This window comes from Thermobia domestica, chromosome 5 (genome assembly GCF_964235325.1).
Source record: "Thermobia domestica chromosome 5, izTheDome1.hap1.1, whole genome shotgun sequence".
Classification (NCBI taxonomy): Eukaryota; Metazoa; Arthropoda; class Insecta; order Zygentoma; family Lepismatidae; genus Thermobia; species Thermobia domestica.
This window is the reverse complement of record NC_137458.1, coordinates 242,653,150-242,679,465: the sequence shown is the minus strand read 5'-3', so window position 1 is coordinate 242,679,465 and position 26,316 is coordinate 242,653,150. Positions and strand designations below refer to the sequence as shown.

At 36.0% G+C, this 26,316-nt stretch overlaps 2 protein-coding genes across 3 annotated transcripts in view; one reads left to right on the top strand and one right to left on the bottom strand.

The window, feature by feature from the left end:
* Positions 1–7,578, top strand: part of LOC145686507 (uncharacterized) — an 84,091-nt gene extending 76,513 nt beyond the window's left edge. The window contains exon 5 of one of the 2 annotated variants that reach the window (XM_081759891.1): positions 7,035–7,578. In XM_081759891.1, the coding sequence (XP_081616017.1) occupies positions 7,035–7,051 (17 nt within the window). In that variant the 3' untranslated portion in view covers positions 7,052–7,578. The remainder of the gene's footprint in view (positions 1–7,034) is intronic. The other variant, XM_081759890.1, reaches the window with a different exon arrangement.
* nudC (nuclear distribution C, dynein complex regulator) overlaps positions 1–26,316 on the bottom strand; it is a 171,969-nt gene that overhangs the window by 115,511 nt on the left and 30,142 nt on the right. Inside the window, exons 3-4 of the mRNA XM_081759889.1 lie at positions 24,356–24,562; positions 10,921–11,082 (exon numbers count right to left, since the gene is read on the bottom strand). Of these exons, the coding sequence (XP_081616015.1) occupies positions 10,921–11,082; positions 24,356–24,562 (369 nt within the window). The remainder of the gene's footprint in view (positions 1–10,920; positions 11,083–24,355; positions 24,563–26,316) is intronic.

Below are 26,316 nucleotides of genomic sequence, written 5' to 3'. Positions count from 1 at the left end.
AAAATTCGTAAATGTTGAAGATTCCTTTTGTACATTTTGTCAATCCTTGCACCGAATATTCAATTTTGCATCTCTTAAATGGTTATTTAATCTGCGCATTTTAAAAAGGGGATATACGAATTATAACTGAAAAAATTAACCTCACATTACTGCGTAATGAATCAGTAAAACAGGTGTTATCCTCTCAACTTCTCTCTATCCCCCCCTCTTTCTCTCTTTCTTCTTTCTTTTTTTTTAGTTGACTATTTCCTCATCTCTAATGAAAGGTCAAACATTGATCTGAAATACTTAACATCTTCTTAATACGGAACTTAACATCTTCAATAAGAACAGCGAGTACACCTGATTTCTCTTTTTCTTTTTCTTAGCCCATTTTCATGAAATGATAACGGTTTGACAACGATTCTTTGTGAAAACTGAAAAATAACTAAGTTAGCAACACTGAGAATGAGACTAATAACAGCTGATTCTTCCATAAGCAAATAGTACACAACAAATGCAATATATTATGGTAGGCTATTTCCACGCGTGACGCACTTTACAAAGGAACATGCTCGTATATTTTAAACCTTAACTATGGTAATGAATGTAAAGATTTTTAAATACAAACCACTAAATATGATTATAGAAAGGACATATTATAATTTCAACATATTGGTATTTTTGTATTTAATTATTAAAATACCAGGTTATATTTATACACTAAAACGTGACTCACACTACAGAAAGGGAAGTAAAATTTTACTCATATTTTGAATTTAGGAAATCTTCCTCCGCATGACTTTACAAAATGTATTTTGTACATAAACATTTTGCAGAAGGAATGCAGTGTTCTCACAACCACCGTTTCATTCGCACTTCACTGTAGTAAGCATATGACAATGGAATTTCTCTGTGACGCACACTACAGTTCACTTGTGACTCACACTACACTTCCTTCAATGAAAACACTTAAATTTTCCTACTGTTTTGAATCTTATTGATTGTTTGAATTTGTTATTCATCGTACCTCGTACAACTTTGGAATGTATTTCCAAAACATGCTACTGAGGTAGCTCTGTTGGTACAGCGTTGGTTCGCAGTCGGGAGGTTGTGAGTTCGATACTGCTGCCGACCATTCTGACGGGTTTTTCTGCTTTTCCCTCAGTCCTACCAGGCAAGTGCCGGGATGGTGCCTAGCAAATCCACTCTGGCCGACACTTTCGAAAATACTTTCCTTAATGTAAAATTGCGTCTGAGCCGTATCTGGTGTTCGTTAAATAAATAAACGCATTTTGGTGATTCAATAAGCATGTTGTTTCTTTTATTTTTTCAAATGCCTATCGATACCTGCAGTAGTTTCGTTTCAATAATGTTTGTTAGAAACCAAAACGCACTTTAAAAAAATAGAAAACTGAGGTATATGTCGAAAGTATTCGAGAAATGAAAGAGCAAACTCAACTACACTTATTGAGCGACCAAAAAAGGATTTAGCATGTTTCGGAAATGTGTAGTTTCCACTAAAATTTATTTGCATGATTATTGTGTTTTCCGGTACATTTTCTTTCAGGGAAACCCTTCTTGGCCTATCGGCTAGCACGCTTGATTTCAGATAGCGTGGTCCCGGGTTCGATTCCCAGTGGGGGTACAGTTGAAGGACCAAAGTGGTTAGAATTCCACTATAATCAGTAGGTCCACGTCGTCTTTAGTCTAGCAGGCATAAACGTGGGACGTTAAACTAAATCAACCCAATTTTTCAGGATTTTAAAATAATTTGCCTCGTGACGCAGTATAAATGCATGCTATAAAAACGGGTAGTTTATTCTATAGTTTTTTCATCACTTCCTTTAATGTTCCTTATATTCAGGGACGTAGTGTCCATTGAGGCTAAAAGGCTTAGCCTATCCATTTATTTATACATCAGCCTGAAATGTTGCTTTTGGACATTGATTCAATTAATTTTACTAAAATGGATTTATGTTATAATACGCTGTTTAATCAAGCGAGTTGAAGCGAAGCTTCTGCAAGAACGCATTGAAGGCTATCGGCGGCTAGTCTTCCGCTTCCCCCCTCATGGAATTAGGAGAATGGGGCGGTGACAATCACTTTCCCGCCACCCTCAGCAGACGAAAACTTCTTGAGCTATACACAAATTCATGATGCAACGAAAGTGGACGAATGTTGACGAAAGGCTAGCCTTTCGGATGTTTGGCGAATCAAAAGCGACAGGACGACGCGGTTTTGTAAGGAAGTATGGAACAGAGACTATGAAAAATTTAGAAGCTCGCATTCAGTAAGAAGTTTTGACCAAAAAAAAAGAGTGAAAATAAAAATGTTATGTTATTATGAATAGTACTAATGTATCAAGGACCTTATTGCGTACTGGTTTGTGTTATCACAGCGTAAAATTTACAACAATGGTGATAATTGACATAGCAGTTATAATTGCTTATTGTATTTTTTGCATTGCGTTGCTATCCACAAGAAGATCGATGCTGAAAGAGGCCTCAGATTAGGTATAGTTTTTTTTCTTTTTTTTTTTTCATACTTTCAATCTAAAATACCTTTTTTCTGTAAAAACCATCAATTGACTGTGAGCTACTGTCCTACTTTTTTCCATTAGTACGCTGATATGTGTTGTTGTGGGTGAAGTGGTTAAGTTTGTGTGTATGATTTCGGGAATTTAAAATTAATATAGCCATTTATCCATTTTTATTTGTTTCTTTGGAACAGTATATGAAATTCTAATTACTTCGTTTGTTACATTCTTTAAATAATTGATTAGATTTTTTAGTAATCTATTGACTGTCTAATAAATTGGAACAGTATATGTAAGGGGAGTATGAAGCAGAGCCACTCATATACTGTTTCTTGCATTATATGATGAACATATTGCATGAATTAGCATTTCTCTATCAAGCATTAGAGCCAGGGCCGTAGTTAGAACAAAAATACGCGATCGTTTTAATAAGGGCGGGATCGTGCTTTTTTGGTGGAGAGAAGGGGTAACTTGAATTCACTTTACACTGATTTATACATACAACACACAATTATAAATTTGAGGGGACTGGGCCTCTCCTAGCCACCCTCTAGCTACAAATCTAATTTCAGCCTACCCATTTCAAAATTTCACGCTACGTTACTGCTTACATTTTCTCTTTCGGCACTTTGCCCGTCTCATCAGTAGTCTATTGTTGATAGGTGATTTCCATATTCATGTCCATTGGTTGAGTAGAGTTTAGAAGCGAAACGAACTTTGGTAATTCACCACATTCTTGTCAAGTATGAAAGATACAGGTCTCAGATTCATCGTCGCACACTACGAGACGAAATCAGATCATTTGTGCTGTTTGACAAAAATGAACATGAATTTAACAGTAATCTAACATTCTCGTGATTGATACACAAAAACATTTGGTGATGTTCGCGTTCAGCAGACGTGTTTCGGCCGAAGTTCACAGAATTTACATATTCCAATCTCTATATCAGGATTCTTTTTCTTGAACTGTTTCACCGAGTGTTAGGAACAAGTACCGTTTTTGAACTTTTTGTGTGCCTAGTGAATCTCTGATGATTAAACAATCTCGAAGTCCTGGTGTCTCGTAATATATTGCATCGCTTAAATAAAACTGAATAACTGCTTCTTCATTTGCCGTTTTTTATGAACTTTGATCTAGTGTCTTGGCTGTTTTTTTATTGTCGGGTGCAAACTGTTGAAACAATTGTTGAACAACAACCTTACGCTTATTGGAACTATGAGGTACGCTCCTTTTAACTTTAGCCATAGCTTTCCATATGAACACCGAGATGAAAACACTTTGTTAGGTGAAGATGCACTGGTACTTGTTTATTTAACATAGAATCAATAGCTAGCTGTGCTTAATTTCTTTTTCTGACCATATCGTCTCATTTCTTCCCTCTTCTTCTTTCGCATATGCTCCTTCTCTTCAATTGTAATATTTTTCTTTTTCCTTTCACGTCTACTTCTGTTTTCGAGTCTCTTTTCTTCGATATTCGGCATTATTTCCGGACGTACGGAGATTTTCCGTGCTCTGCTTTACGTTGTGCATCAGTTTTCGCTATGCTTGAACGTGACACACACTACCCGTGACGCACACTACATACACTTCAGTAATTGCAAGTCTGTCTTTATTTGAGTTTCCAAATCAATATCACGGCAAATAGTTGATCTATCTATCAAGGAGGAAAATTGAAAGTATTAAACCGTTACATGCAATAACTAAGTTTCAGCAGGAAAAAATGTGTTTTTTTCGTGACGCACACTACAGCATTAGACCAGTTTTCTAATATGAAATACCACTTAAACAGCTGAAAGTAAAAAACATTCGCATATGTAATGATACACAATACGGCACTCTGCACTCAAAATTGTAAACACCTTTTTCTTCTCTTCTCAAAAAAATGAATGATCGACAATTAAATGTCAGTCGATATGACTTTGAGCTTGTCTCACAGAGCGGCCATATTGGATCAACACTGTTGTCAGTTCAGCACTTTACGAACTGCAGCAAATTATATAGCATTCATAATTTTAGACCTCAGTCGAAGATATGGGTGACAAAAACGAGTGAAACACATAAGTTTAGAAAATACACTTTTGGTTTACATTCCCGTGGAATTACCCGGTAATTAATGTATTGTTAAGGCATAGTAAGAACATTTAAGATCCGACTTAAAATGCGTATTTATATGGGATCGAAATCTTGAACCCACATCAAAATTGTAAGAGAAAACTGTTACAACAAATGACAAAATACGCAAAGTGCGCACCACATTTTGAAGATGTTGCCCAAGCAAGCCGGCAGGTTACGTGCTGCTCCGAGCTAATCTGTTACAACATAAACAAGGCAAACCCGTAAATGCAGAAGAAAAGCAAATAGTTTATCAAACGATATCAATGTTGTTCAATTCACTTGAAGAAAATTAAGACCTTAAGTAGCCAATTTTCATGTTCTCATAGAATAGTATATATACATTATTTATTTACTTACTTTGAATACTGAAGTTACTATTTGTATGTTCGCATGCTATACAATGTAGAAAGCACATCAAGAAATTGAACTTAAGGGGGAAAAGTATCATCTATTTTCATGGATATGTGTAATAATTTAGGTAACAGATGAAAAAGAAATAATCTCCCATAATGATAAGTATGCTTGCTGTTACATACCAGCGCCATTTCTTTATCGTTCAATTGATAATTTGACATAAAAAATTGTAGTTTCATCTGTAATTACAATTTGGAGAAAAATAACAATATTCAGTTGTTGTTAAAGGAGGGGAGATTAGGCTTATATAGTATTGGGTTTTTGCCCCATGTCACGGCAATGGTGTGAGAGTGAGACGAGTAATCCACATTGCAGTAGCAGGAATATATGCACGTGCTGCAGCAGAAATATTGCGGCAAACAGACGAAACAATTTCCTCTTCACCAATCAGCAAATAATCGTGCGTGCAGTAATACATCAAGTTACGCGGTTTGTTTTTGAAGGGTGCAAAGGACTGTGAAAAACACTTTAGTAAATATTATTTGATTCTCAATTCTCTTGATACATACCGCAAATTTACTGATTTCATTTTCTTTCCTTCTTCCTCGGGCTAGTGTTAAAAAATGTGGCACTGATGACCATATAAAATTAAGTCATTATTATAAATTACAAATAAGAATTAATTAACATATTTTAAAGTGTCTAGGGGAAGAATTAGTCACAAAAACCATACTCATGTAAAGTGGCGAATCTATATGACGCACACGATCTGAATTTTAATACGATTCCTTTCTGATGGATCAGATCTACCTAAATATTAATCCACAATCTGATATCTTGCATAATATCTACCAAATAATACTATTAACCTTACAATATCAATATATTTATTTCAGCGAAAATATTTTTGGAAGCTTTCATCTTCAGTCGGTTTATAGTGGTAAAGTCTACATGGATTATATTCTGGGTTTAATAGTAGATAAAGTACCAGTTATGTGTTGGTTATTTAGTTTCTGTGAATATGTTGGGCAGACCATCACAATTTAATGTTAAGGACTCATAAATACGTGAATTTAGTGGTGTTCATAATTTTACGTACTTGGAGCGACTTAAGATGAAACCAAAAGCGACTTTCGTATATACAAGGTGTGTTCAAAAAGTATCGAATCTTTGGTTGGCAAAATTACATTTATTGATTCGGAAATCCGAAACACTAATCTCTTCCGAGTATATTCCTTGGTAATGCACACACTTCTCCCAGCGCTCCCGCCATTGTTGGAAACACTTCTGGAACGCAGTTTGTGGAATGGTGATGGTGAGCAACCGTGCCGTCGCATTCCTCATGATGTCTTCTCTCGACTCAAATCGGGTTCCTTTTAGTGGCATTTTTCAACTTGGGGAATAACCGAAAGTCACAAGAAGCTATGTCGAGTGAGTAGGGATCCTGACGACACACAATAACGTTGTTTGGCGACGAAAGACTGAATCAAATTTCGCAGACACTCTCCTCATGCGCAAATTCACTCAAAATTGAATGTACCGATCCGACTGAATGGTTCCCGCTTGGGCATCCCTAAGCTTTTAGCAAAATTTGATGCAATATCACTGCTCAACATTTTTCTGTCTTTTACCAAAATCTTAAATCCGACGACTTCGATTCACGACTTCGCATGAGTGCCCCCTCTACATCTACACTCAAGAAAGTTCCCCGCGCTTCATTGGTTTACGCGGGAAAAATAAGGATGAATACTTTTTGAACACATCTCGTATCTTCGCTAGAGGTAAGGTACGGTAAGGTTAGCCATATCACTTACTTAAGAAAAACATACCAGACGGCTTCTATATTTCATTTAATAGATGATGTCATTATTTTTATATGATGATGGTTTATAACCCGTTGCCTTCAATAGCATATTTTATTAAATTGCAGGAATTAAAATCATGAAGAATTTACATCCTACTGGGGCCATCCTTACATGAAAGATTTAATAGCTTTAATCTGTATCAGCACAAATATTAAGTAATTTTATTTTCTTCTTTTTACAGTGTCCAGATGGGAATAGAAAAGCAAATCCAAGACAACTATATTTTAAGTTGCTGATTAGATAGTCTATTATTTTCAAATATAACTTGTCAATACACTTAATAACTGCCAGATATTTTTAAGTGCAAAAATATAGCTTACGAGTAATCTAGTTCAAAGCTGGTAGAAACTAACAAATACAACATAGATCTCGCAGTATACGATAAATGGAACAAGCTGTGATATAAAAGTAATTTCTAATTTGTGAAAGATATACAATAAAATAATGCCAAAGAATTACAATGTAAATCTTGTAATAAAAGCTAATGTAATTTTCACACAAAGACTTTTATTTGGCTTCCCATGGTTAAACAAAAATACCAGGAAAATCCAGAAAGTAACTCCCGTTTGGGAATAAAAAGAAGATAAGTAAAAATAGACATTTTTTACTTTATACATTTTGAAGTGACAGTCTTATACTACTTTTCGACACAGCCTCCGTACAAATTTAGGCATTTACTATAGCGACGAACAAGCTTACGAAGTCTGTCATAAAGTGTTGTCATCTGTCTTTTCAGCCATTCCTGTACGCCAACCTAAAGATCTGCGTAGTTTTAAAGCGCTGTGTTGCTACCCATGTATCATGTGGGGAAACAAGTGATAGTGACTTGGTGCCAGATTCAAGCTACATGGCAAATGGTCGAAAACTTCCCAATGGAAGTCCTGTAAGAGTTCCTGAATCTGCTTGGCCGAGTGCAATAGGATGCTGTCGCGAAACAGCAGAACTTCTGCACTCGATTCCCTCAACGTTTGTTTCTAATTGCTCCTCAAAACTTCTGTAATGTTAAATATTTTTTTCAGCGGTAATTGTTGCACCACGTTCCAAAAAGTCAACTAAGCATACATATTCCCTATCTCAAAACACAGTAGCCGTAAATTCTTGCATACTTTTTTATTTTACGTTGCTTAATTCAAGTTTCGTCATCAGTGACGATACGATCAATAAAGTAATCGCCATCTTTGTTATAAGCCTCAAGAAATTCATCTTGAATCAGCCTCATTGACAACCACAATAATTGGGTTCTTTCATTATCTTAACTAGAGGGTGACTATCTTGAATTATCTTTTATTAAGAAGTACAGTAGTCAATTAACATTAGTAGTTAAAGACGGAATCAGAGAAATAGTTTTATCGAAGTAGTAGTAGAACAACAACTACTACTACTACTATGCTACTACTGCCCAGCAACGAACCAATTAGAACTTCAACTCGTTAATGCCCAGTGTATCTTTAAAGGTACAGTTATCTTTTGGTTCACAGAGTCCTCCATATATGTCGCTGCCTTGCAAAATCTCATAAATGAGATCACTGTGGTCTCATTGTTAAACTGATATGCATATTTGTGTTTTAAACTTTGGAATGAAAAAGATATAAACGAAACTTTCTCCTTAACAGTCAACCTTTTTCAATTTCGCCATCTTGTTTCAGAAAATTTGCAATAATTTTGTAAAAGGATAAGTTTTTAATAATCAAGATACGTCTGTAAGATCTATGTAGTAGTGTTAGTAGTGTTAATGCAGTATTCACTTGTGTTGTATGCTAGTGAGATAGCGAGAAAAAAATGTGTTCCTCGAAAGGTACACTGGTCACTAACGATATCAGTTTGAGGTTTCCTTCTTTATGATATATACGTGAGAGCATATTGTGTACACTATTACTAGCACTAACAGCAGTTTGATATAACGCATTCGATGTTGTTTTATAATGTCTAGCACAAGCCGCGTTTCTTATCAGCGTCGCTTCTTATCATCGCAAGAAGTTATAGATGAATTAGAAACCTTGTCTGTGGATAATGAGTGTGATACAATTGATCTGATTCTCCTCCCACCTAAGGCTGATGTGCTCACAAATGAAGGAGTTGACGATGAATGATTCCAAGAATGCAGAGGACTTTCCAAAACGTAAGAATAAAACTTCGCAAAGTGAACCTCTCCCAAAGTGGAAGAAAGGAGATACTGCATATGTGAGTAATTGGGAAGGTAAATGTACAAATGGAGCTGAAAAATGGTTTCAAGATGAAGGGAGAACCTGAAAATCTTTCGCCCTATAAATTGTTTTGTTTATGACCAATGAAGTATTTGGACATATTGCTGAGCAGACAAATCTATACGCTCGGCAGAAAAACAATCTGAGTTCATTGTTACTGCTGACTTGATTAGGAATTTCATTTTTATTTTACTCTTATCAGGATATCATACATTGAAGAGCAAAAGGCAATATTGGTATCTGGATGAGGATCTTCATGTAAAATTATACAAGAAAACGCCAAGCAACATATGGAGGTGGGCGGAGCAAATTGCCAGGAAATATTCCACAATCTGTGCCCTTTAGCCTATTTGGACACTTTGCCGCCAAATTTGCAAATCGTTGCAGGTGCTTCCTGTGCCATATAACAACTGTCTGGGAATGCAAAAAATGTGATGTATACCTGTGCCGAGAAAGGACTTTCGAAAAATTTTACACAAAGTAGGTCCCTTGAAAGTGTGTAATGTTAAAAAATGCCACCTTAAAAGCCCAGTGTACCTTTTAAGGTACACATCTATATCTCCGGCAGGATATAAGATATTATCTGAATAAATGCATATGTTCAAATTATAGTGTTCTTAATATATATACACACAAAGCTTCGTTAAAATATCTCAAGTACATTTCTCTTGGGCGTTAAGGACTTAAATTAGAAAACATGGACGATACGTTAGCCTGTACTACAGAAATGCTTGTACGTTACAGAAGCTTACTTTTTACACTGCAACAAAGTATCTGTAAACCTAGTAATAAAACTAGTTCGTCTCCTTTTGCCGGTTGAGTACTTGCTGTGTCAAATATTGCAAAGCAACACAGGTGAATGAACAACCAAGATTTACTTGTTTTCTTAATATGCCAGCAGGTTTAATATTGGGTCCTTTGTCATGCAATGTCCACCAGTTTCTGAAGTATTGTTTTTGTTCGATAACACCCTTATTAATCAATCAACTGAGCCCACGTACACTCGTCCTTAATCAACCGAATCCACTTCACAACACATCAACCTTGGTGATTAAATCGGTCTCTTGTTTCTGCCAAACCTAAATCGGTCTTGTTCCCTTCATTCCACTGAAGGATTCGTTCTATAGAAATGAATCCTTCCTGATCTACGCATCATTACTCAAAACTAATGAAAAAAATGTATGTGAGGACGTCAATTGCCTTATTTTTTTTTTTTTTTTTTTTTTTTTTACTACCAGACGTACAAATTATTTTACTATTAACTAATCTGAAGAAACAACGAATGAAGCTCCAGACCAATGTACAATAATTAATTTTCTCTTATTGCAATTTCAATTGGGAGGAATAAGTTTCTATTAATTATCTATAAATAATTAAAAATATACATAATTTGTTCCGGTTGACAGTCAACTATGGTCTGAGGGATGAGTGAGGGCAATCTAACTTCTTTTAGAACAAGGATAGTTAAATGTCCAACTTGCGCAAATAAATTGCAGAATAATAGTAGCAAACGGTTAAGAGCTAATAATAGTAGCTAGTTCAAAGATATTTGTTCAAATTAAGAAAATGGCCACATCACGGGTATGACTAATTTAAAAGATTATTATTAAAATCCGGGAAAAGTAGGTGAAAAGAAAGCTGTACTAATAATTGCTTAAATAATAATCATGGCAAGGAAACTAGAACTTTAGCCGTCAGAGAATGACTCAAGCATGGATAAAATGAGAAGAAGACAAGCTAGCCACTCCGCTACATTGGATATACAAACTTATGTTTGCATTATAGACTTTCAAATTTGATACTTCAACAAATAAGTACAAAAATAAAATGATCCTCATAATATACAGAAAAAAATGTACTCACCTCGATCTCTGACAAACTCTGAGTCCATTTGTACTTGGGAAGATCACATCCATTGCCTGCATTTGGTTTTAGGTGTCCCTTCTTATCCTCATCCTCTTCGCTTTCCTCTTCGTCTGACGACGCTTTATTATTTGCACTTGTGTCTCCTGTGCCTAATTTTTCCTATGGAAAGGTAAAAAAATGTCACATGTAGCCTCATAGTAACTTATTTTTTGTCAGCGATCATTATTAGATTTAACAGAAACTAGCTTCACCACGGAAATAAATTTATCAGGTTTTGTAATCTGGTTCCAGTGCACATCGAATACTTTGTCCACGAACAACAACATCCCAAGTATCTGTATATTAAAATGCTAGGTTTACATGTTTGTGGTCAAGAAAATGTTATATGTCCGAAACCAATCCTGTCGACAGTGAGTTCTCGGATACCACAGACTCTAGAAAGATATCGTTTTCACTGATCGATTGCAAATTTTGTGTAGATTGTTAACTTCTAATTGAATATTTAAAAATGGACGTTATTTCTTTACTACATTTTTAGGAGTACACTGGAAGTACTGATTTTTTTTTTAAGTGAAGCACCATATCCTACGAGTTATACATTCCAACACCACATATTTGTGTACGGGGTTAGTATATCTCTGCAGCGTTTGTTTCATGGCCAAATGATGAAGAACGAACGATCACCATTTCTCCAGTCCGAGATGAGTCTTTATTGTTTGGAGTATTTTACCTAATGAACACAATATATCACTGACATTACAATTAATTGTGTATGTAATGTATTTGCTTATTTACATACTGCATGCAAGAAGAAAGAAAACACTAATCCCATATGAATTAGAAACTCCAACCGGAAGTAGACTCAAATCTTGCAAACGGTGCGAAATATTAAAAAAATAACCGGAAAAATCTACGCTTTATGACACCCCTTGCCGATTTTTATCAAGACGTCTTTCAGTTGTGTCTGTAAAGGGGCACATACAGATGCTGTGAGGAAAGACAAGGAGATTCATGCTCATATGTGAATGATGCGCTGTGTAGGCAGCGCAGGTTCAGCTAGTCAATATCGAATTCGTATGAAACAAAAATATTGGATCATCCGAATTTACAAAAATCCGCTACCTAATGTAAATTCAAAGTATATAAACAACCCCAATATGAAACGTCTTATCTAGTCACCTTTCACACTACTCACTCTCGTATTGCCAAGGTAATTTTACTTACAAGCATATATGGACACCCCGTATTCCATTATTATTTACTTTCTACCTTGTGCCTAATCTGATGAAACAATAACTTTTAAATTTCAGAATTCACGATCCATTTTATTCCACATTCCGAATTTTAACTACATTCATGTGCCAAAAACACAACTTTGGATTTGTAAGAACAATTATTTTTCTTCACAATGTATGTTCTGTCTTTCTGTACTAACGAATCAACCACCACTCTACATTAATGCTTCAAACCTTTTTTGGTTGACGATACATTTACGTTGATTTTTTTTTTTTTTTTTTTTTTTTTTTAAGTTGCACGAGTTGATATGTACAGTAACTCAAAACTGATTTTAACTTATTATTGAAGACTTCACGGTATACACAAAATGTCATGTAATGTAGAGTTTAGACTTATAGGTCTTCTGAACAGTATCCCCCTCCAAAGGTCCATACACGACGCACCGGTCGCGAAAGGCCGCTCTAGATCGTTATTACAGGTATTCTGCATTACTGACAGCTCACTTGCCTCAAACTGGTTAAGTTCCCATGCAGATACAACATTCCTATACAACTTCTTTAACTACATACTCCTCTACCATTTCTTCCCTTATTCTAACACATGCCTGTTCGTAGTTTTTTTTTTTTTTAATGAGATTTCGATATTTTTACTCTAACCCCCCCCCCTTTTTTTTTTGAACTCTTGGTAGCCGAGTCGCTAACGCTCTCACCCGGGTTCGATTCCTGGTGGGGATATTCGGTCGAAAAACTGTAAAAAGTTATCAGGCCACCCACCCTGAGCAAATTTTTCACGGATTTTCCTCATTGACACCAGGAAAATACCGGGATGATACGTAACAAAAGATCCCAGGCTGGTTTAATTCTTCCACATTCCTTTCTTCCTTTCCTTTCTTCGGAAAGTTCGATCGCCGAGAGGCGACATCATCCCTCATACGTGATGGGCTAACATACCTTACACGGGAATGAAGCAACTGTGAGGTGAAAATGTATAACGTTGGGGAGGATTCAGCGAGCTGTATACAAAACGGAAAGTTAATTTGTGCAAAATGAGTACGGATTGAGAGGAAAAAGAAGCAAAATGTCTACGCGTGAAAAAAGTACACAAAAACAAGAGTAAGTCAACGGCGGAGCGTGGGATCACATTTTTTTTTTTGGGGGGGGGGTTGGTTTGTTGAAACAGTTTTGTATACCACCTGATAGCCATTAACCAACCAAGTAAATAGCATGCTACTGTTATGAGTATCTACATGCGCTTCGCTGGTCGCAGAACGAGTAGTGTGAAAATCAAGTGAGGTTCTGTGAAGCACGAAATGTGGTACGAGGGTCACTATGAAAGTTTTGAGATACGCATTGTTGTGGCACAGTATTTGAATTCCAACAATTGCGTTCGGTAATGGTATCCAGAGCGAAGAAGCGAAGCAAGTTTCAACTCGCCTCACTTATCGGCGTGGCCGTATCGCCTTCACTTGTTTGTTGATGTGAGCAGTATTCGGCTGTCTACAATGGAGCAAGGAACATTTTCGGGCAATGATCCTTTACGATTTCAAAAGTGGTTTGAACGAGACACAAAGCCTTGACTGTTAGCAGGGGACATTTGGGGACCTACGTGCTACAATTTTTCGGTCGTTTGGTGAATTCAGAAGAGGCCGGACATCGCTTAAATATGAAGAGAGAGCTGGACGTCCGGCAACAGCTGTGTCAGATGAAAACATTGCCGCTGTGAAACAAATAATTCGAGAAAATCCTCGAACAACTTTCAAGGACATTGAATCTACAGTGAACATTGGATCGCCAACAGTAACAAAAATTCTTCATGATCATCTTCGGTTCAGGAAGGTTTCATCTCGTTGGGTGCCTCACACTTTGACTGAACAGCAGAACCGCATGCGTGTGGAATGGTGTGAAGAAATTCTTACAAGATTTGATGGAGGCAATTCTCGACGCGGCTCTGACATTGTTACTGGTGACGAAACTTGGATCTATCAATTTGACCCTGAAAATAAACGCCAGTCTACAGTTTGGATCTTTCCAGACGAAAATCTACCCACGAAAGTGAAGCGTCCGCGAAGTGTGAAGAAGAACATGGTCGCAACTTTCTTCTCCAAATCTGGCCATGTTGCAACTGTTCCACTTGAAGAACAAAGGACTGTTACTGCCCAGTGGTACACCACTGTCTGCCTAACAAAAGTGTTCCAGAAGCTTCGGGAACGGCGTCTAAGAACTGGATTGCGTGGGATCCTGCTTCATCATGACAACGCGGCCGCACACACGGCCAACAACACAATTCAGTTTTTAGAATCTACAGAGGTCAAACTTATGACTCATTCACCGTATAGCCCTGACCTGACCCCGTGTGATTTTTTTCTGTTCCCAGGGTCAAAGATCGCATGCGTGGGAAGAGATTTTGCAGCCCTGAAGTATCTGTAGTGGCTTACGAGAATGAACTTTCAACACTTGAAGACTGGCAACACTGCTTCCGAAAGTGGTTTTCGAGGATGCAAAAGTGTGTACAGTGTAATGGTGAATACTTTGAGAAAATGTAAGTGTTAAATTGATTTTAAGTATGTAAGTTATTTCACATCTCAAAACTTTCGTAGTGACCCTCGTATATGCTCATTTTCGCACGCAAATGTGGTAGCATTACTGTGCAAGTGATATGTGATGGTGATAGGTCGTTTGCAAACAGATGTGAGACGATAAAGGTAGTATTATTAAGGCCCACGTCGAAGGCAATGAACTAGAAATGTACGAAGACAAGAACATAATATACAATAGTAACGACGAATGCGCATCCTCGCCGGACGTAAACGACTCACATTCTATTTCACTGAATAATATCATATTCAGCAACGGTAAATTAGTTGATGATGAGGTACGTCAAGCTATCGCATTCTAGCGACCCTCTAGAAAAGAACATAGACGGCTGTCGTCCATACACGCCCAATTTCAAATTATTAAAACTGAAAGAGTCGTAACATGTTTACGTCAAATTGAACAAAATGAACAGTCAGCAATACATCGTCGTAATCAGTTCCGTGCACTGTCAGACCAAATGCGCGTAGTAACGAATGATAAACTGGATCGCACAGAATCATCCTACGTGACAGCGATATACAAATACTAGCACTTGAATTAAACAGTTTCGGATACCACGATTTGAAGCATCGCTGTTTTGGATCCAGTGCTTTAAACAGGCAAACCGAATTGCGTCACGACTTGTAATGAACTTTGTTAGCCAGCGGATATTGAAAAACTGACAGGAAGTAGAAGACAATGCCTGTGCGTTTATTGCCAACGTTCGTACTAGAAGTGTCGACCGATCTTCTATCCTGAATGCAGATCAAAGTAGTATCAATAAAGAACTGTATTCGAAGTATACTTTAGCGCCACTGGGAGCAAGGAGCGTCGAATACAATACGCAGGTATTGGAATATATTGCAGTAATAGGTGCCAGCTCATGACAATGTAAAATTATTGTTAAAAGAAGAAAAAGAATGATATATACTATTCTTTAATATATTGTGTTTTTGACAAACTTTGCAGTGTTATAAAATGTATTGGTTCTTACATCTAAATTTTATACATGCGTTATATCAGTTTATGTGGGAATACAAAATGATATTAAAGTGCACTCTGGTACTTGGTAATTGGTGTTAAATTATTTAGTACACATTATTTATATAGAATAATATTTAGGTGTTGTTAGGCCTAAAAAATAAGCCTAACGTTAAAAGTAGATGATACTGCATAAACATTTAGCAGAAGTAACTTATGAAATTTTCAACATGTTAACAGCAGGCAGTAACATCCTCGACACATTCGTTCACCATACTACTAACAATTAGAGCAGATGGCACTCTCACACGGAAATTGTATGTTGTGTGCGCGGAACCAAATGGAAAATTCCAAGACAAGTTTAATTGTGATGCTATGAATTTGGTCGTGGAATGTGGCTGCTCGCATATCATGACGAATTATTATATGCTGTCGTGGCTGCGGAAACGCATCATAGTACCAGATATGGCTAATCATATAGTATTAATCGTGAATTCACGGCCTCTATTCAAGCAACACGCAGTGATGGCAGCCTTACTGCCAGTTGGTAAAACAACGGAACTTGTTAATATTCCCCTATATACAGTCAGTGGACAGCTTCTTCAGAATTTTCAAGTCATTTTATCGTGAGATCCATTCCTACGTACTAGCACATGATTTTGTTCTGTGCTGCTGTGAAAAACATCTTCATATATAAATAATTTATGAATCCTGTGTTCAAGACTTTTCTATTGTACTCATGGTATGCCTGTGGCTACTACAACGAGAATACTAGAACATTCTGCACCCCTGTGCAGCACTGCTTTCCGCAAGATGTTGTCCAATCATATATAGACTGCGGACATTAGTCATTTATCAAATGATAATACTGTAATGCATGCTTTTGCATATATTTTTTTTGTTCTTCGACATGTTCATTACTGAACATATATTTCTCTGTATCTGTTTCTATAGTTTTACGTCTTGCACGATCCCTATGTAGTTACACGTATCTAGAACATGATATCTTTAGTATCCTCGTTTGCACGCATGTGTATATTAACGTGTTTCCACCCTTCTCACTTCCCACAATAATTACCTACTCCAGTGCAATGGGTATACAGTGTCATTTCATCACTGATTTTTCCATAGAAAAAATAAATGGTAGTCAACGGTGAGATTTGAACCCATGACCTCACACTCCGGAGTCGACTGCCCTTACCACTTAGCCAAACAGCAACCGTTACTCTTGCTTTAGCCTACTTTTTTTTCACGCGTAGACACTTTGCATTTTCTTCTCGCAATCCATATTCAATCATATTCATTACTTTCCATTTCGTATACAACTCACTGAACCCTCCCCAACGTTATACAGTGTGTTTTAGATTTCCACTTCCCAGGTGCTTCATTCCCATGTTAGATGACGAAACTCCAGAAATCTAATTGCTAATCCTTTTTAAGAACGTCAACAATTCCTAATTCACCAGGTCAAAAGACTTACCTAGACAAACCAACACAACATATACCTTCCCTTTTTATATAAATCTTTCACTGATTACCTACACCAATAGCATTCATCTCTTGTGCTCCTACTAGCCAGATTGAGCTGGAAGCCAGATCGGAGACTGGCATCATTTGTGTAATTGGGGACAAAGTTGAAACGGAACATTTCTACATGTTGTTATCTCCGTTGCTTCATCTATAATTACTATAAGTAACTACTAACAACATTACTATTCCGCTGACATCTTCACTTAAAAAAAAAAAAAAAAAAAATCAAAAACTACCATTAAAACTAACCAATCGTATACTGAACCAAATTAAATAAACACAAAGCCTAGTGGTTATAGACATCTACCTTATTATTCTTATTTTTGGAGCTCCCAGTGTGTCAAAAAAGTCGTATTTTCAAGAACTGTTTCGTAGCAATCTTAAGATATTAAGCTCAAGTTCATATGAACACAAATTTCGGTCATCATCCACTAATGTTCTGTTTTCGCCATCTGATTTCAAAACAGAAAACTAACTATATAGTTCATTTTTATCGTAAATAATTTTTAAATTTTAAATCATTAAATGTAATCAGCGTTGTTGCTGCCCGACAATACAGACGCAACAATGAAGACAATTCAAATCCAGCCTTTGTTTACAACAAAACAGAATCTTTGTAAATAAGTATAAACGTAAGATATAAATAATTAATTATTGATAAGTTAATATTCAAGCATGTAGATTTAATTCGTTGGCCCGTAAACCTTTAGAACGTGTTTCGAACCCAGGCGGTGCTCTAAGATTTGGCAACTCTATACTCTTTCTAAACCCAAACTTTTTCGCAACTTCCTCATTTGTCCTATACAACCTTCTATGAAGTATTCAAACTCGAATCTTTGCTGCATACGATGAGAGAAAAACAGCACTTAAAAAGTTACTGGGTTTGATTTCCTAGCCATTGTAATTTTCAAAAAACCTTTTGCCCGCTCTCCTACTTCACATATTTCGTTATCGAGTCGGCAGTTTTTTTTTTTTTTTTTTTTTTCGCATTTCCCTCCACATTCTTAACGAATTCGATTTAGACAACTCATACAGGGTTCCCACAAAAAAGTGAAGATCGACATTTCCTGACACAAATTATTGTTTAGCCTGACATCAATTCTTGAATATAAATGGGAGTAAGTTCTATCATACACGTTTATAACAGCCTCCTTCATCCCCATAGCTGTCCAACACACACACCTTTAATTACCATCTATATATTTGTTATGTCCAATATGAGTAATTGTTATTTACACAAAATTTAATATGTAAGTATATAATAATATGTCTGATACGGTAACTTGAGACTGCAAATCATACTTTTTTTGCTTGAAAAAAACAATAAAAAGCAGTCAAGAGTATATTACCAACTCTCCCTGAGCCTAATACTATCAGTTCTAATATTACCAACTCTGAGACATGTTATTCCTCATATTTTCATTTTTAATCAGAATTTTGTTTTGTTTTCTGTTCTTGAATTTATTATACGAGAAAGTCTTCTTGTTTGCAATATAATTCCATTTGTTTCTTCTTTCTTTCAATTTCTTAATTTCAGCACTTAGTTTTCTTTCCTCACCTCTAATTTTACTTTCCTCTGCACTTTGGATTTGTTTCTGTTTAAAGTATTCATCATAGTATCTCCGAGCTGAACGAACTGAGAGAACCATTCTTCGATCAATAGGAACAGATTATACACATTCATAGTACATAATTGCATCATGCACCAGCCTCTGTGCTACAGAGAATTTTCGGTTTCGTTTTCTACTGATTTGGTTGGTCTTATTGACTTCAGAACCCGCCCTCCACTGAGGCATTGCCGTGCGATAAAATTAAACATATTTTCACATGCCACAAATCGGAATATTCTTGTTTCTTGAACATTACTTTTGCAAAGAAGTCATCTAACTTGATGCTGGCCATCTTCTCTACGTATTCTGAGTGCAAGAAACAAACAAATGGCTCAAAACCGGAATTTCCTTTAAAACGGTTCACACTCTGCTGCGACAGTTCTGAAGAAACAAAGTTTACACTTCATGAATTGCTTTGCACATTTACGTTCCCTGACATGTTTTCATCTCCCTGGCATTCCCTGACTTTCCTTGATTTTCCTGAATGTGGGAATCCTGCTCATATCTATCCGGTTGTCCTTCCATCTCTCCTCATCTTAAATACATCCTTTCAAAACTCGTCAGCAATCCCGTAGACCCTTTACCATACCAGGGTTGGCAAAAACCATGGTTTTTATTAAAAAAACCAAAAAAACCGTTTTTTTTGGTTTAAACCAGGTTTTTTTTTTAAACCAGGTTTTTATGGTTTAAATGATTTGCTCTATATATTCATATCATATATGGACAGAAATAAGTTTGTTTCGCCTTGATGTTATGCAACAACCGGGTTATGCTGGAAGGGGTCACATAAGCTTAAAGCGGAATAAAAACCGCTTCTCGAGTTACATCCGAGAGAAATTGTCCTCCATTTGAACTCGGAACCAGGACTAATTGGCCACAAATGCGATACGTCTGCCGACTCACTCACGAAGGAATCCTGATAAAAAAAAAAAAAATACGTTGTACTGATCTCTACATGCTTCTTAATATAACTGTCAAGAGTCATTCAGAAGGACAAAAAGATAAACAGTTGCACAAGTGAAACCATGATACAGAATTACATATGAACAATTTCAAAGTACTACGGAGTACAGAAGAACTAATTTAGTTCAAGTTAGTTAACAACGACTTTTATTGGTCCAAATTAAAGAAATACACCGACTTAATCTGCATATCAATAAGAAAAGTGAATAAAGATACGAATTATTTGAGTCCACTTTGGCTCAAACTCATTTATACATAAATAGATACCAAAGATACTTATTTCACTAAATGCCTCTCGTGGGGTCTGTATGACCCCCCCCCCCACACACACACACACAAAAGTACGGCATTTTCGATGTATTTTATCCATAGTAAACATTGAAACTAAACAATATTTAGAATTTTTCTTCGATTGCAATTACATAATAATAACTACAAAAAAATCACAACATTTATGAACTTGTAAACAAAAGTTGCTTTTGTAGTATAATCTTTTTGAGTAATGAATGGGGAATTTAGGTCTGAATATAATACGAATAATATAAGGGAGTGAAACGTGATAACCCACAAATGTGTGTTCATCAAGATTTTACAAACACTTACACTTTTACGAACATTTTTTTGTTTTTTGGTTTAAACGAGTTGTTTTTTTTTTTGAAAAAACCATCTGGTTTAAACGAGCCAACCCTGTACCATACTTAGTTACATTTGGACTATGCGGCCTATCCCTATTCTTATACATCATGTCAACACATATATTCTTTCCAAATTCCTAAGATTTCGTTCCGCTCGCTGACTAACCTTCTTTCTTTCTTTTCTACTGTTATTGTACATTTGTGCACGAACCTTATTGTGTTACTTCTTGTAGGCTGCTAGTCTTACAGATTATTAACAAAAATAACAGAATAAGTAGTTTTATCAAATTCATTAATATTAGTGTGGCGACAAAAATTACGGGAAAGAATCCCCTGACCTTTTCCGGCTTTCTCGAATATTTTTGAAACTTTCCCTGATACGTAATTAGGCACAGACTACTATATTGGTGGGTATTCCAAAACCCTTTTGTGTCATTAGCTACCATCACTTAACGAGGACATAATACTTCGAAAAAATCGAAGCTCCTGGGAATAAAGCCAAACAAACAAAAAAGTTGGAATTCATGCATCGAACATGAATTTACCATTGGATCGTTGATGCAGCTGCGTTTTATGGATGATTCACCAATACGATATTCTATTGCACAAGCTAAAGCAAAAGATAATGCACACAACTACAGAACATATGTTGGTTACATATCGTTATGGAACGCACAGGTAAGTTTCTGTTTGAAGTTGCAAAATTAAAACCAAGCACTCAAACACCATCTGAAATAGTCTTAAATTTGAATTTATGCTTTTACGATCTCATTCTTAGCGAATCGAAATTCCCGGACTCCTTAAATTTCCTGACTTTTCCTGATTCTAAAGTTTGTCATCCCTGAGTACGACATACGTATTTGTTAGTATTTCCTGAGTGATTGTTAGGAAATGGAGGTAGTGCTTTTAAACACGAAATCTTAACATCAACTCAAGGAAATATTAACATTTTTCCATACAATTGGATGATACTAATAGAAATACGTAGTTCTACTACCAGTAACCTTTTTTCTTTCTTTATAAATAAATAATAAAAAAAAAAAGCATGGTGACGATGACAAAGGACAATTGAAATGTAGCGTCGCTACGTCGTTTCAACATTTGGATGCTTTAGTTAGTACAAGGTTTTACTTTTAATTATTAGTATCCATCCTATTACGTTATTATTGGAGATATTCTTCAGCGTCTTAATCTCTAATAATTTTACTATGTTTGATAAAAACAGGATAATTTTTACATTTTTGCAATTTTTTTTAAATTAGGATAGGGTAATTTGCTATCATCACTGACTGATTTTAAGCCCAAACAATGGATTTCTCCCGCCCCGAAGAAAATCTCAAGAAAACACGTAAAATTTCCAAAAAATCTATTATTATTTTACGAAAGATATCGAGACATATGCAAATTCATGGTACGGGGTAAACCCTTCTATTTATTCTTCACTGATTCTAACTCCACGCAGTGAGAATAACTCAAAGCCCAAAGTAAATATACGCCATAATGCTTAAATCCAAATATATACATTTAACATGGGACATATTTTTTGAAGTGGGTGATGAAATAATTAATCCTTTCATGCACGACAGCCTTTAACCTCAAGCAGTAAAGGCAATTGGGAAGCCTCACGGAGAGTATACGCCGTATTGTATCAAAAATCAAGTAATTTTGGTAAAAACTATTTTCTCATCGTCTGAGTTCACCTTGCAGCCGCTTATCCTCGCTCCATTTCAACTGTAACCAATGGGGCTAATCGGGATTCTCTAATGGAAATATGCACCATGTTTTATCACAATTGATTTTTTACGTAGTTTAAGTTGAAAAATTGTTTGTAAGTGTAGGTAAAAATTTTCATATAAGGTGAATTTTTAGTACCTTTAACCTCTTATTGTTTATGGATTTCAAATTAAACAGCAGCTTTATTTCCGAATGTTGCATACCCATTCTACTAAAATTCCAAATTTCGTGACTTTTTCGTGACCTTTTCTTTATCCGAATATAAAATTTCTTCACATTCTCAAGAGCAAATTTGGGTGTAAATTAGGCCGAATTTTCATGCATGCGATTGAAGCATGATTTGCTTGCGATTTGGTAGCGTTTAAAGCCAACCATAGACATTTTGGTAGTGAATTTTAACGTTTCATAGAACAAAATTTTCCAGTCTGTACTTATATTTATAATTTTTTTTTTTTTAATCGTGACCCAAAAGCTAAATTTCATGACTTTTTCTTGACGTTCATGACCATTTTCTGATTTCGTGACTTTTTCATGACTTCCATGACCGATAGACACCCTAACAGGGTGTCTACTAAAATTCCAAAATGAAATTTTGTGACTTTTTCATGACCTGACCTTTACCAAATTATAAAATTTCCTTATATTTTCAAGAGCGAATTTGGGTGCAAATTAGGCCGAATTTTCATCCATGTGATAGAATTGTACTTTGCTTGAGATTTGGCAGCGTTTAAAGCCGACCATTGACATTTTTGATGGTGAACTTTGACGTTTTATAGAGCAAAATTTTCCAATCTGTACTTACATTTGTAAGCTAAATTTCGTGACTTTCATGACCGTTTTCTGATTTCGTGACTTTTTCGTGACATTTCTGACTTTTGTGACCGATAGACACCCTGGGTCATTTTTCAAAGCAGCAGTGAATAGAAAGTTGTTGCAAGTTGTGACAATGACAATCTTGAAATGTAAATTATATTTTAACACTTTTACCCCAAAGACATTAAAATATTTCGAAAAAACCCAATTAAACCCTAAAAAACCCATATGGGCCCAGGTGGGTTGGTTTTTTTCAAACCCTGGGTGGCATAGTTAGTAAGACATCCACTTCCCAACCAAACGGCCAGAGTTCGGTTCCCGGCAGGAGTAAGATTTATTTCTCTTTATACTCTCGTTCCAATGTAGTTCAAGGGTTCATCTAACCTCTGTAAAATTGGTACCTGGAGAAACGTAAGCAGCAAAGATTGAAGCATATTCTGACTACATCATCAGTATGTGCCAAAGGTTGTGCAAGGTACACAGTCTGTGTACCTTCATAAATAGATCTGTCCCGAACAGAGGGCATACCTTCTTTACTTTTAGTACTGACGCAAATGTTAAAATATATAAAATATAAAGTAGTAGTTCAAAGCGCACTATAATGAAAAGTATCAAATATGAAGTGCTAATAAAAAAACAAATTTAACGCCATGAAATTTATCAAAACTAATTAGTAAATTATGACGAAATGATATTTAAAAAAACAACTGCACATTAAATATCAAGCTTCTATTACCTCATAGATCAGGCGAATATTCATCATTTTACAATTCACCAATTTTGCATTTAACGTCGAGAGAACAGACTTTTTTTTTTTTTTAGCAGATCTCTCTACACCAATCTTGCCTTTTATTTTTAACTCTGAAACACTGTGATTAAAGCACGGGATAGCTGATTTGGAGCCCATATATATATATATTAATATATATATGTATATATATATATATATACACTGAAAAATTATAATGCAATTGCATATTTCTACAAATAATTTGTTTGGGGAGAAATGTAGCTTTTTTTCCTGAATTAACTATTGACTGATTTCAGTTTTTACACCATGCAGAGCGAATGTACTAACTACATATCCAGGATTTTGCATATCTCTCAACATATTCTCCAGTTACGACGAACACAGAGGAACGCAGACGAACAAGTGATCAGAACATGAGAATTACGACGACGCAAGGACAAGAAAAGCAAGAAAAACCAATAATACTTACACGATAATCTTCAGAATACACACACAAAATAGAAGTGGGAAGGTGTTTGATCGTGTATCTCTTGTCAGCCACATTGTTTTTGACAATATGACTGACAACAGACATATTTTATGATGATATATTTGAAGATGAGATACCTTGTCTAGTTCTTTTTGAAGTGACTGTGCCTCCTCTTCGGTGAGTTCAGTTATCTGTGCCTGATTTGGAAGTCTTGACTGTTCCTCTGCTTTCTTCTTTTCCAAACGCTCTTTCCTCTTTCGCTCGCTCTCCTCTAGGTCGGCTTTCTTTCGAGCGCACTGCTCTAAAGCTTCTGTTTGGTATTTCCTAAACTTTTCCATAACCAACTGAAATACAAAGAAAACATATTAGCCAAAACGAAACGAACTAACATGATCAATAGCTCTAATAAATTACATTTATTACGGTATTACAAGTCAATTAGATTGTAAAGTGATACCCTAAACATTAAACTGTATAAAAAATGAATGAAATTTTAAGTTGTACGTCCCAAGCTTATGCGCTGTAGATTAAAGGGGATGAGTGATTAATGAAAAGTGAATGATTATGAAGTAATTGATGAAATGAGAATTTTAAAAAAAAGAAAAAAAGAAAGAAAGAAAGAAAACAGAGAAAACTCACGGACAAGATGTAGTCCACAAACTCACGTGGCCTCGGAACGAAATAGGACCCCTCACACAAGACGTGAGCGCTCCAACATTGATCGGCCGTGCCGTTAAATTGTAAAATATTCAAATCAATGAAATTAGCAATATGGTAGAACAAAAACTCACTTTGTAACTCTTGATATCACGTAAATCATACAGCTGATGTTCCGTGCTAAATATTGGGAATGTACAGACAGTACGACAAAAAGGCATTAAAACATGTAAGGAACTTTGAAATAAAGTTTGGAGAGGAATCAAAAATATTTGTGGATCGAACAAAAGCAATGAAGAATACAAAGGAAAAGAACAACAATATCTAATTCATTCTCTGTTGAAAAACACAAATTAATGCAGAAACAAAAGCCCACCAGTGGGTTCTATTTTGTGCGAAATCAGTATAGACAAAATTATCCTCTTTTAGAAGATTAATCTTCACACTACCTTCCGGCCACCTCTTTGATCTCCTCAAATCTACTCAAATCTCCGATATGTCTCCCATTCCAGTAACCAATCTCAGTCTCACATAACTCAAATCTTGACTATGTAAGTTTGTGGTACAACACCGTGTTCGTAGGGTTTCTCGGGGTTCTTCCGTTTCCTTCCACATTCTCATTCAAACAGTTCTTCCATAATTAATTATTCACTTTCATTTACCATGTGGCTCCTTTAGCCTACAGGGCAAAATTTAAGATTTCGGTGTTTCTCGATTTAATTTTTATTATCCGTACAATACTCAAGGATCATACATCCCTTTAGTAGATCCCTTTGGTACTACTGTGTAAAGGTCTGTATTGTGTAGTGGGTGAGTTCTACATTCACTGTCCTCTGCATGGTTCGTCATCCAGTTTTCTTGGAAATCAGTGTGATGAGGAATGGTCTATACTGTAAGAGTGAATCTTGCATTATGGTCTACGTACCAGCCAACTGCACTAGATTTCAGCCATGGTCGTGTTCAGAAGCATGTTCTTTATAATCTCGGTACTGCACAAGGATGTCAAGTAAAAAACTTCAAAACTCATTTATCCGTTTCTTGTTCTGTGTTTGTAAAATGATCCAGGAAGGTACAGTAGCCAGCACGTGCGGCTTTGGTGCGCGTGGTGCTGGGTTCAACTCCCGGAGGGAGAGCATTAAAATATGTACGCATTAAGTGGTTCACATTCCACCTTAAGCTCTAGGTTCCCGTTTCATATACCTTTGGTGCTGAAAAAGGAACGCCAAACGTCAACAAGCGAACAATTAAATCGTCCAAATTTACACTAACGCAAATACTAAAACGCCAGCCTATTTATATGGCTATTAAAATATATTTGGAACTTTCAAAGTTCTATGAAACCTAAAAGCCAAATGCTCAAAGAGGTAACAGGACAAATTATATGATTGCATTATCAGCACTGACTGTGAGTACTAAGACTCTTTTAACAACCGTAAAGGCA